This window comes from Hemicordylus capensis, chromosome 4, assembly GCF_027244095.1.
Source record: "Hemicordylus capensis ecotype Gifberg chromosome 4, rHemCap1.1.pri, whole genome shotgun sequence".
NCBI classification, from domain to species: Eukaryota; Metazoa; Chordata; class Lepidosauria; order Squamata; family Cordylidae; genus Hemicordylus; species Hemicordylus capensis.
The window spans coordinates 163,119,499-163,131,696 of NC_069660.1; the positions used below are offsets into that span (position 1 = coordinate 163,119,499).

The following is a 12,198-nucleotide window of genomic DNA, read 5'->3' on the forward strand; positions in this document are numbered from 1 at the left end:
AATTATGTTTCTCTTACCTGTATATTTGAAGATATGTTTGATGTAACTGAGAGCAAGAATTCATCAAGAAAGGAGTGAACTCCTGTAAAGCCAAAATTTTCAATTACTGTTTTAATTAAAAATTTATTAAATGAAAAACTATATCACTTCCTCACATAAGCTGGAGCCTTGCCTAAAGCCCCTATGGAATCTTTATGAAGGCAAGGCTATAATAAATGCCTATGGAGCCAAACTTTGTCTTGGCATTCGCCTTGCTGCATCTCTGCTGTTATTGTAATTAACCTTAACGTAATCTATTGTAGTTTGTATACAAGATAGGATTTACATCTTTTAAAGCTCTCTTCACAAATCTTTTCAGAAACGAGCCTTCATTACCAAAAGTAGCAAATTGCTTCGAATATGCAGTGCTAAAGGGGGGAAACCAAAATGCAAACATAGTAATGCAAACATAGTAATGTTCTTATTCTGGACCCTGATTGATACAGCTGAGCCAGCAAACATGTCAGACTCTGGCCTAGGCAAGGAGCAACTTTTAACAAGGAGCATACAAACACAGCAAACTGCCATAAACCAAGTCAGACCATTGGTCCATCTAGCTCAGTATCATCTACACAGACTGGTAGCAGCTTCTCCAAGGTTACAGGCAGGAGTCTCTGAGCCCTATCCTGGAGATGCCAGGGAGGGAACTTGGAACCTTCTGCATGCAAGCACGCAGGTGCTCTTCCCAGAACGACCCCATCCCCTAAGGAGGATATCTTAGAGTGGTCATGCATGCACTCCCATTCATATGCAACCGGGGCAGAACCTGCTGAGCAAAGGGGACAAGTCATGCTTCCTACCCCAAGGCCAGCTGTCCCTGGCACCACACTCAGGGCCAAAGTAGATGCAACATTAAATATCTCATTGTCTAGTGGTAGTGGTGGTGGTAGAGTACTTTAAAATAGCAATTATTCAGGGTCCAGCCCCAAACAGAATTGAGTCAGAAGTAGCAGGCCACCAAAAACTGTGCCCCAAATCTCTGGGGGCCCATAGGAAGGCAGGTTTTGGCAAGAAAATGGCTCAGAGGGGACATAGGTTAATTTTTCTGCAGTAAAAGATGGCATTTGGCAGTAGCTAGCTGCCAGAAACATCATGGACACTGCAAACACTGCTGAAGCTGCAGTACACAAAGAGTTGAGGCAAAGAAATAAACAAATTAATTAATCAATCCCTCCAATAAATTAACCCCTACCATCAAGAATCGTAAGCCCCCAAGCAGGTGAATACAGTATTTTGCAGGCAGGAAAAGTTGAGGGGCTTAATTACAAGGTTAGTGTAAAACCCAATCAGAGCAAGATAATTGCGTTACAATGTGCAAAGGAGTTACTAAATCATTGCAGGCAGGCATAACGCTCAGCCAAAACAAAAAATAAGCTTCTCTCTCAGGGTATGGGTGCGCTGGAATCCAAACAAACTAAAACCAGGGCTGCTGTTCACCACTCCCACCTTTAGAAGGAAAGCTTAGTTCAAAAAGGTAGCAGTTCTAGGAGTTGAGGGGATGTTGTTCTAATCAATCAAAGCATTATAATTTCAAAGTAGAACAAAGGGTTTAAGGGAGAAGGAGGAAGAGAGCAGACGTTCAGAAACTGTTACACAGGAAAGTGTCTTCAGAAGATGTCTGGCATAGCAACAGACTTGAACAGAAATAGAATTTGATACACAGGGAAGGAAAGCTTTGACACTCAGCCATATTCAGATATTATTTGGAGACAGTACATTGCTTCAGTGCATAGCTTCACTACAGTGAAGAGGGATTCCAAAATTAACAGAGATATAGAGCAGATAACATAAACCAATTTCCTTCACAAATTAGACCCTTTATGAGACATAATGAAATGTAGGCAAATAATGTTCATTATTATTCCATCCCCATTTACACACAATGGTTTTCTCCAAGTTAAGCAGAACATTTCACAGCAAAAGTACAAGATACGCAAGTGAGAATTAGCTTTTCCTTCTTATTGAATCCATCTGCTCTTACCTTGGTGTAGTGTACCAGGGAAACAGCAAAGAATTGACACAGCTTGATTGTCCTTTTGAACAGCTTGTAATCAACGTTCTCCTAATCCAAAGAAGAAATAACAAAGCTCAATGAACAGCTTTAAACAGTGACTTGGCAAACTATGTAAAAGAAGAGAGACATTAAATTAGTACTTAGTAGAAAGTCTTTATCATTTTTTTGTAAAAACAAGCTTTTCTAAGTAGGACCAACAGAACCAGTTTTTTCAACATTGGACCTGGATTTATATCAGAGCACAAACACATGAATTCTAAAGAGGTGGTGCCGATCAGTTGGGCAGGGCTTTCCCTCAAGGTGTATGGGGTCCAGGATCCTGGTAAAAAAGTAGAATTTTAAAATTTGTACTCCCCCCACCTTGAAGATTGTATACAAGAATTATCTGCAAATGTGGCAACCCTAATTGTGGCAGAAGTATTTTTGTTATAATCTGTCATCTTGCAACAAGATGGCGGCTACTCAGCAGCAGGCCCATCTTTTGGAGGTGGAAAACTGAGGCAATTGTCCCAGTCCCTGCACTATCAGTGGCTCTGTGTAGCCAGCCATGGGGTCAGTTGTGGAGAGGAGACTCCAGACAGGAATCGCCATGCCCCACCCCCGTACCTTTGAGTAGCGTCTGTGCCTCACTGGGGCTGTGTGGCTGAGGAGTGCCCCAGATGGAGGTGGTGTCATAGAGTCCAGGGCAGTGTTCCCTCTAATTTTTATCATTTGTGCACAAAAAGATATTTGTTCCGGGCAGCAGTATCAAGGCAGTGTGCGCGTACATGCATTAAGTGGGGCCTTCCTGATTCAACCTGAGCGAGATCTCAAATTGAGCAGACAATAACTTGTGTGCATGTGCATAAGCATACACCATAGTGGGAACAATGGCCCAGGGCAATTGCCTTGATTTCTCCCCACTACCAAAGACAGGCCTGCAGTAAAGTAGCCACCATCTTGTTTCAAGATGACAGATCACAACAGAAATAGTTCTGTCATTATTAGGGTTGCCACATTTGGAGAGAATGTCAAGGGTGGAGGGGGACACAATTAAAAAAAAAAAAAAAAAAACCAACAGGTTGCTCACCGGTAACTTATGATCTGTAAGTGATCCATAGATATTCATAATCCTGGGTTCTGCGCCTGTGAAGGCGCTCTTGCACCGACAGTGGTGACTGGCTAGTAACATCTGTCCATCAAGAGGAATTTAAACTTAGGATCCTCCTCTGGAGAGGATTCCTAAGGTAGGGGCTTTGGAATGGAGTGAACAGGAGGCTATACAATTCAGCTGGAGTTAACTGACAGATAGGGATGGTTAGGGCTAGAGATAGGACCTCTGGTTACGGTCTCCAGGGCAGGACTGAGGGTGGAATTGGGAGGTTGGTGGGTAGGTTTTACACACCAGGCATGACCTCAGTTAAGAAAGTATGACTATAAAATGTAAATGCTGACAGTATATGGTTGATTACGCAGGATATACAGCCAAGGAGGTTGTATCCCCGTAAAGGTACTGAAAGTCTAAAGAAGCTTGTTATTTCTGAACAGTCACCACAGTAACTAGAAAGCAAAGCCTTTGTTGATATACTGACACAATCTTATATAAGTACCTTAGTTTGAATACAAGTTCGAAATACAGTCTTCCTTTACCAACCATGAGGGCTCCATTCTTGGAAACCCTCATGGTTGGCAAATTCACAGTTGACAAGGCATAGCAATGCATGGGAAACAGGGGGTTAGGGGAAGCGCGGTCGGAAAAGGTAAAAAAAATAGAAAAGCCATCCCTTGACCCCCGGAAATGCCCCCCCCAACCGCCCAAATTTGAAAAAAATGTTGCCAAACTGCGGATACTCAGGTCGCGGTTGGGGAGGGTAGACACAATTTCCCAGTTGTGGATACTTAAATGCACGATCAGGAAATCAGTGGTTGGGAAAGGGCAACTGTATAAGAGGTGGTATACAGACTTTCCAGTTCGGAGGTTGTTACTTTGTCTCAGATACCATTATGCATTTGATCCTACATTGTAGTGAATAAGAAACCACTGAAGCTATTGTACAAGAATAAAGATAATTTCTTTGGTACTAGCTTAACCCGTGCACAGCATCTGCACACTAGTACTTGATTGCTCCCTTCACCCCACACCACAGCCCCCTCACCTCAGAGTTCTCTCCACCCTCACGTGAGCTGCACTCCTGCTCCTCCTCCTCCATCCCTTTAGCCCGCTCTCCCCACGCACTCACAAAAACCGGGTCTCACTGATTGTGAGACCCGGGTCATTGCCGAGATATGGAGAACCTTTGAATTGCCCTTGTAGGCCACAAAGAGTTGCTTGCTTCTATGGAAATCTTTAGTCCTACTCAAGTAAAACAGGAGTGACCTCCACACATCTAAAGGGTGTAGAGATCTCTCTAAAGGTGTGGATGGATTTCTGAAAGATGTAGGAAGTGCTATAGCTTGATTCAGGTGAAAATCAAACTCAGCCTTCGGGCAAAAAGTAGTATCTGTCCGCATAAAAACCTTTTCAGGAAAATATTTTATATGGTTTATCAACGCTTAGTGCTGTTAACTCACTAACTCTCCCTGCAGTAGTTATTGCAACAAGAAAGGCAGTCTTTAACGTGACTAATTTCAAAAAACTGGTTGCCATTGGTTCAGTTGGCTATGTCAGCACTGACAGAACAAACAAAGGGCTCCATTGCTCAATTGGCTGACTAATAGGAGGATACAGATTATTTAAGCCTTCGGAACCTTTTGCAAGCAGGATGACAAAATACAGTCCTGCCATCCCATCCCTTATGTTTTGTAGAAACTGCTGGGAGGCACTGCTTTTTAAACTTGTCAAGTACAATAACACTTGTCTTATTGTTGCAGCTTCAGGAGTAAAACCCTAATCACCAACATAAGACACAAATCTCCACTTGCAAGCATAATTACACTGAGTGGACACCTTTCTTTAGTTTAAAAATTTCTTCTCTAGAAACTGACTCTCCATGCTGTGAGCCCTGGGGTTTCTAGAGTGGGATGCAGAATCTGATCCCCATCCTGGGACAGCAAGTCTGGGCATTGTGGTAGTCACCAATATCTGCATCCAGAGAGACGAAGAAGTTGCAGAAACCATGCCTGGCATGGCCACCATAGATAGGGCCAGTAGAATGCAAGATGCGGTCTCTTGCAGAATCCTAGCTACTACCCTGCCCAACAGAGAATATGGAGGAAATATGTAGAGTAGTTCAGTCCTGCAGCTCCAATGGAACACATCCCCTCTGGAGTTTCTCCCTAGACCTGCCCTTGAGCAATATTTTATGCATTTTATGTTCTCCTCCATTGCAAATAGATCTAAGGTTGGCATGCCTCAGCACCTGAAGATTTTTGTCAAGTATTTCTTTTGTATCATCCATTCGTGGTGCTGTGGACTATCAGAAAAATTTGATGAACTATGCACCAAGTCCATATCTGTATGATCAGGGCATAAAGAGATTGCAAACTGTACCCATCTGGTTGTATTGTTTAGAGCCACTTGGACCACCTACCCTTGTAGTAATTGTAGGAAGGATTTTAGTGCTAGAAATACAGCTAGCAATTCCAGGAAGTTTCTTGTAAAAGAGTGCTAGGATATCTTGCAGTGTTCTCATAAAAAACTTCCTGATATCAGCATTCTTGTTCAACCACCTCAAATCCATTATGGGATGGGTACCTCCATCCCTTTTCAGCATTTGAAAGTAACAGGAGTAGAAGCCTTCTCTCTGAGATATCCATTGCACAGGGGCAATTGCTCCCTTTCCCAATAAAACCTTAGCATAGAAGTTGCAGGAGTATATTATATGCCTGCATAAACTGATAAGGTTTTGAATTCTATCACATAGCCAGTAGTAGCAATAATTAGCACCCAAATATCTGATGGTATATTTTGCCAAGTAAATGCATAATGTGCTAAACTTATGATGGTGGAGGCTTGAATAGGAACTGGTGGAATGGCTGAAGCATCAAAGATGCTGCTTGTTTGAATCCTGCTGCTTATTGAGGGAACCATGTTGTTGTTTGCCCGTAGCCCCATAACTCTTGCGCTGAAACTGGCGGTAAGGCCTTCTGTACCATTCCTCACCTACTGCCGCAAGTAAAGGAACCACGAGTAATGAGTCATTATTGCTATAGGGAAAGGGAGGTTAGGTTCTGAAGTGGAGAGGAAATGGGGAAAACCTCCCAAAAATTGGCAAAATAACTTTAAAAAACTTAATGTGGTGTGCTCCACGGGGTCTGTATGTGGCCAGAAATCTCTCATGTGCCCAGGAATGCCCTGAAATGCCCCCCCCCAAACTACAGAAAATAGCAGAAAGTAGGTTTTAAAAGTCCATTTTTAGAAGGAAAGGTGCCACAAAATTGCTCCCCGGAGACTAAATGGCAGGCAGAAGTGACCTCTGCGGTCACTTCCGGCTCCCTAGGAACCACGGATACTGAAAATGGGTGTCAATGAGACACTCCACAAATACACAGAACCACAGATAGCGGTTCTGCAAATAATGAGGTTCTCCTGTCTTTCCAAAAACTTGTACAATTGCCTCTGGAGACTAGGTTTTTTGCATGCAGACAAATAAGATTGGGCACCAGAAGATGTAAATGTTTTTGCTGTGTACTTTGATTTTTTAATGACCTTTCCATGGTATTATCCGTTATCCAAACGTGCCTTCTTATTGACACCGCAGTTGCTAAAGACCAAGACTCTGATTCTGCCAAGTGTTTAGCAGTACTCAGGTGATGATATCATGAGTTGTCAATGGACTTCGCAAAGGTATCTACAAATCTCTCCTTAATATCCTGGTGGGACGTAAAGGTAAAGTGTGCCGTCAAGTCGATTTCGACCCCTGGCACCCACAGAGCCCTGTGGTTGTCTTTGGTAGAATACAGGAGGGGTTTACCATTGCCTCCTCCCGTGCAGTATGAGATGATGCCTTTCCGCATCTTCCTATATTTCTGCTGCCTGATATAGTAACAGCATGGATTCGAACCAGCAATCTTCTGCTTGTTAGTCAAGCATTTCCCCGCTGCACCACTTAAGGTGAATGTAGCTCCCCCCATATAGAATTGTGACATTTTGCCATCCAGGCTACCATAGTTTGCAATCTTAATAGATAAAAGCATGCCGCTGAATACACTCATATGTCAATTTTTCGGCCCTCTTTATCTGCTGTCGGTGGCTAGATCTGGTAGAGGTAGTGCAGTCTATCACTAGTGAATTCGGAGTAGGGTGCTTCATCTTCAAGAAAGAACAGTCATCCTCCTGCACCCAGTAAAGGCCTTCTAACAGTTTAGAGGTTGGTGTGGAAGTATTGAGTGTCTCCCATGCTGACTAAACAGCTTTAGATGCTACTAGGAGCATGAGTAGAGCAACCAGTTGTGCTGACTGGGATGCTGTCCAGATCTTTAATCTCAGAGGTCTGTATATTTCTAGACCTAAAGCCTCAGCCATTTCAGATACCCGCACGTGGTAGGCCTTCAATTCTTCGCTGGGGGAAATTGAAGGCCTAGCTTGGACATTCTCATCTGGAGATAGGTCAGAAGGATGCTCAGTTGCAGCAAACTCAGAATCCAAGGATGATCCATAATCCTCCTTTGAGGAAGGTCTCCCCTCATCCTGAATTGTCTGTGCAGATGTTACTGTAACACGTGAGGAACTCATGACTGGACCCTTCAGACACCATTTGTGCCGCCTGTATATGTAACGACTGGGTCTGCATAGCAGAAGATATAGGCCTGTAACCACTATTGGAGCTTTATTATTATTTATTATTATTATTTTTACATTTATATCCCGCTCTTCCTCCAAGGAGCCCAGAGCGGTATACTACATACTTAAGTTTCTCTTTCACAACAACCCTGTGAAGTAGGTTAGGCTGAGAGAGAAGTGACTGGCCCAGAGTCACCCAGCTAGTTTCATGGCTGAATGGGGATTTGAACTCGGGTCTCCACAGTCCTAGTCCAGCACTCTAACCACTACACTCTGATGCACTTGAGTAATAGGTGGTACTGCTCCTAGACTTGCTGAATGGAGTTGGTTGCTTCTCATGCACTCCACAGAAGAAGCCCATTGTGCTTTCCACAGGCGATATTCTTCATAATCATATGGGAAACCTAGAGATATAGTGCAATGGTATTCCCTGCATTCATCCCACTCTCTTGTAGCCCTGTGGCTATGAAAGCAGTCATATGTTGCAGGAGAACTCCAATGACCTGTGCATTTACAACGATGGGTGCACTGAGAGAAGTCCTTACTAGCACCCTCAGTAGGCAGCTATATCTAGTGCGCATGGAGAATCACAGAGAGTAAAATCTCACTGGTGTCTAGTGCACATAGAGCAGGGGTGGGGAACCTTGGCCCTCTAGCTGCTGTTGAACTACAACTCCCATCATCCCCAGCCACAATTATTGTGGCTGGGGATGGTTGGAGTTGTAGTTCAAAAACAGCTGGAGGGCCAAGGTTCCCCACCCCTGGCATAGAGTCTAGTGTGCATGGAGGATCTCAGAGAGTAAAATATCACTGGTGACACTGATGGGTTTTTTGGCATAGCCACAAGAGCATCATCCAATTTCTCCTCAACATCTATTCTTTTGCTAAGAAACCCTTTAAAAGTGGAAGCGGATAGTATAGTGGAAGCTATCAGTGGAGTCAAGGAGAGATAACAGGGACTGAGAACTTGATCCAATGCATTCTCCATCGCTTGTAGTGATTTCGTTCCTCAACATTGATAATCAACACCGAAGGAGACATCGTGTCTTGGGGTCGAGCTGCTTCCTCTCTCGATGCCAAGGGTGACATCCTCTTGCAGTTGAGATGCTGACTCTAAAGACGTCAACTCTCATGGTCAATGCTTGTTCTTCCTCAGTGTTGAGGCTGATGTCTCTTCCCGTTGAAGGGAACTTGCCCTCGACATCAACTTCACTGTTGACTATGCAGTAGCTGCATCCCTTGGTTTTGTTGTTGATGTCGAGGAATGGTGCAGCTCCAACACTGATGCCAGGGATGGAGACTTTGCTACTTGGAGACCTGTAGGGGATGGAGTACAAACAAAGTACCTAAAACAGCTCAAGCTTCAGAAGATACAACCATAACATGAAAAGGAAACACAACACTATGCAGAACGAACGGAAGAGAAGATCAACAAGACCACCCCCCCTTCCTAGGTCAGAGATCCAGAAACACAAAAACAACCCAGGTGGGCCTTGGGTGACCTCTTCTACACCAGCTAGAAAACACCTTCACGGTGAGTACCAATGCACCTTTCTCGGCTGGTGTAGGTGGTCACCCAACGTGGGAGATACCACAGCACCAACCATGGGAGGGAAAAAATATCCCCCAAGACCAGATTTATTGACCCGGAAGGACCCTCTGAAGGACCCTCCGACCAAAAGCTGCCCTGGCCGCTGCGTGTTCATCCAATTTATAATGTCTGGAAAATGTGAATGGAGATGACCATGTAGCTGCCTTACAAATCTCCTCCAATGGCACCGCAGATGACAATGCAGCAGACGTGGCCACCGATCTTGTAGAGTGAGCCGTGATCCGACCAGGCACTGGCAAATTCTGAGACCTATAAGACCACAATACACGACTTGACCCATCTAGCGATGACAGCCGCTGAGACCTTTAATCCCAACTTGGATGCTTTAAATGCCACAAACAAAGTATCCGACTTTCTGAATGACTCCGTTCTACGCACGTAAATTTTCAACACTCGACGGACGCCCAAGCGATGCCATTCCTTCTCTGTGGGATGTTGTGCATCTGGACAAAACGAAGGGAGATAGATATCCGATGCTCTATGGAAAAAAGAATTCACCTTAGGCGCAAAGGAGGGATCAGGAATAAGCCGAACTGAATCCTTAGAAAAAATCCACAGACCACTCTTGATCGATAAAGCTTACTCCGAGACCCTCCTGGCCGAAGTTATGGCCACAAGAAAAGCCACCTTCCATGATAACAGCTGCAAGGAGATGGAATGAAGAGGTTCAAATGGTGGAAACCGAAGACCCCGGAGGACCACATGCAAGTCCCAAGATGGAAAACTATGACAGACGGGCAGAGAAAAATGTGCTGCCCCTCTCAAGAACTTCCGCAGTAGAGGGTGCTTCGCTTGAGAGGCGTGATGGCACGGAAACAGCATCTGAACCAAACACACCGCCTGGCGCTTGAGCGTGTTAGGTTTCAGCCCCATGGAAAGTCCATCCTGGAGAAAGACCAACAATTCCCTCAACTTGCACCTGTCCAGCTGAAGCGTACGCCTAGCTGCCCAATGTAAAAAACTGTGCCAAGTCGACTGATAAATCCTGTTGGTAGAGGCCCTCTGAGACTCGAGGATAGTATCAATCACCTTCTCTGACAATCGTTCCCGTTTTAGGAGCGACCGCTCAGTTTCCACGCGGTCAGCTGTAACCACTCAGTGAAGAATTGGACCTTGCTGCAGAAGATCCAGACGGCACAGCAGTCTGAGAGGCTCTTCCACTGCCAGAGTGACGATTTCGGAGAACCAGGGTCTCCTGGGCCAATATGGCGTGATCAGAATCAGAGAGGACCGGGAGCCCCGAAGTTTTCTTAGGCAACGAGAGGGTAACGGAACTGGTGGAAAGGCATACAGAAGCGATGGTGGCCAGGGTGTCGATAGAAGGTCTATCGCTTCTGCCCCCTTTGTCGGGAAGCGTGAATAAAACCTCTGCAGCTTGGCGTTTTCCCTTGACGCAAAGAGATCTATGCATGGTATTCCTAACCTCTCCGTCACCCACTGGAACACGGAGGGGTAAAGGCCCCATTCCGCGGGCTGAATCACCTGACGACTGAGCCAATCCGCTTGAACATTGGACACCCCGCTCACATGATGAGCCAGGATTGATAGCAAGTTCTGTTCTGCCCAATCCAGGAGAACCACAGACTGCAGATGGAGGAACTTGGACTTCGTTCCCCCTTGCCTGTTTATGTGCGCCTTGGTCGCGGTGTTTTCTGTACACACTAACACATTTCTTCCCCCAACCAGGGGGAGAAACACCTTCAGGACCAGGGGGAGAAACACCTTCAGGACCAGGAAGACTGCCCGCAGTTCTAGCCAATTGATGCTGTGGCGTGCTTCCTCCCTGGACCACTGGCCCTGAGCAAACTTGTTCAGACAGTGTGCCCCCCAGCCCGACAGGCTGGCGTCTGTCGTGACCAGGATCCTTTCTGGTTCCACAAACGGTCTTCCCTTGTCGAGGTTCCCCCGAACTGTCCACCACCTGATCGCCTCCCGCAAGTTCCTTGACAGGGATATTCTCTTGTCGCATTTGAGGGCGATTCTGTGCTGAAAGGGAAGAAGAGCCCATTGTAATTGGTGAAGGTGAAGCCATGCCCAAGGAACCGAATCCATGGCTGCCACCATAACCCCAGGAGCCTTGCTAACTTGAGAATGTTGGAATAACCTTCCCTCAGGACCCTGTGGGCCAGGGATGATAGGACTCCCATCCTGTCCTCTGGCAGGAACAACTTGCAAGCCGAAGTATCCATAATGACTCCCAGATGACGAAGGCGTCGAGATGCAATCAGGTGACTCTTGGCTACGTTTACCAAGAAGCCGTGTTCCCTCAGCAGAGACAGCGTCCTGGACAAGGCGGAGCTCACAGCCTTGGCCGAGGTCGCTCAAATCAGCAAATCGTCCAAATAACAATAAAGATGGATGCCCTCCATGTGAAGGATGGCTACTAAAGGATAGGGATGTGCACGGTCCGGAGCAGTCCGGACCGGCACTGAAGGGGGGCCTTTCTTTTAGGGCAGGGAGGGCTTGCTTACCCCTCCCGCCTCTTTGCCCCCTCCAGCGCCCGTATATTAACAAGTAATTGGGGCGCTGGAAACCAGCCGCCCCCCGCGAGCGGATTAGGGCTAAGGCTACTGCTGCCCCCGTCGCCCGCCCACCCGCCCGCCCAGCTGCCCGGCCCGAGTCCTCACCAGATGCTGATTTAAAAATAGAGAGGAGCTCACGAACAGAGCAATTCTCTCGGCAAAATCCCAGACACTACTGAGGCTTTGCGTGGCGCGCGCACGCCGCAAAGGACATCTGGGAGTTCCGGCGGAGGCCCGGTCTACCCGCCGGGATGAGGCCGGGTAGGCCGGGCCTCCGCCGGAACTCCCAGACGTCCTTTGCGGCGCGCGC

General features: G+C 46.3%; 1 protein-coding gene across 3 annotated transcripts in view; it reads right to left on the reverse strand.

Annotated features, from left to right (window-relative positions):
* FIRRM (FIGNL1 interacting regulator of recombination and mitosis) overlaps positions 1–12,198 on the reverse strand; it is an 88,352-nt gene that overhangs the window by 41,619 nt on the left and 34,535 nt on the right. For all 3 annotated transcript variants that reach the window (XM_053250740.1, XM_053250739.1, XM_053250742.1), the window contains exons 9-10: positions 2,021–2,101; positions 18–82 (exon numbers count right to left, since the gene is read on the reverse strand). In XM_053250740.1, coding sequence (XP_053106715.1) covers positions 18–82; positions 2,021–2,101 — 146 coding nt within the window. The remainder of the gene's footprint in view (positions 1–17; positions 83–2,020; positions 2,102–12,198) is intronic.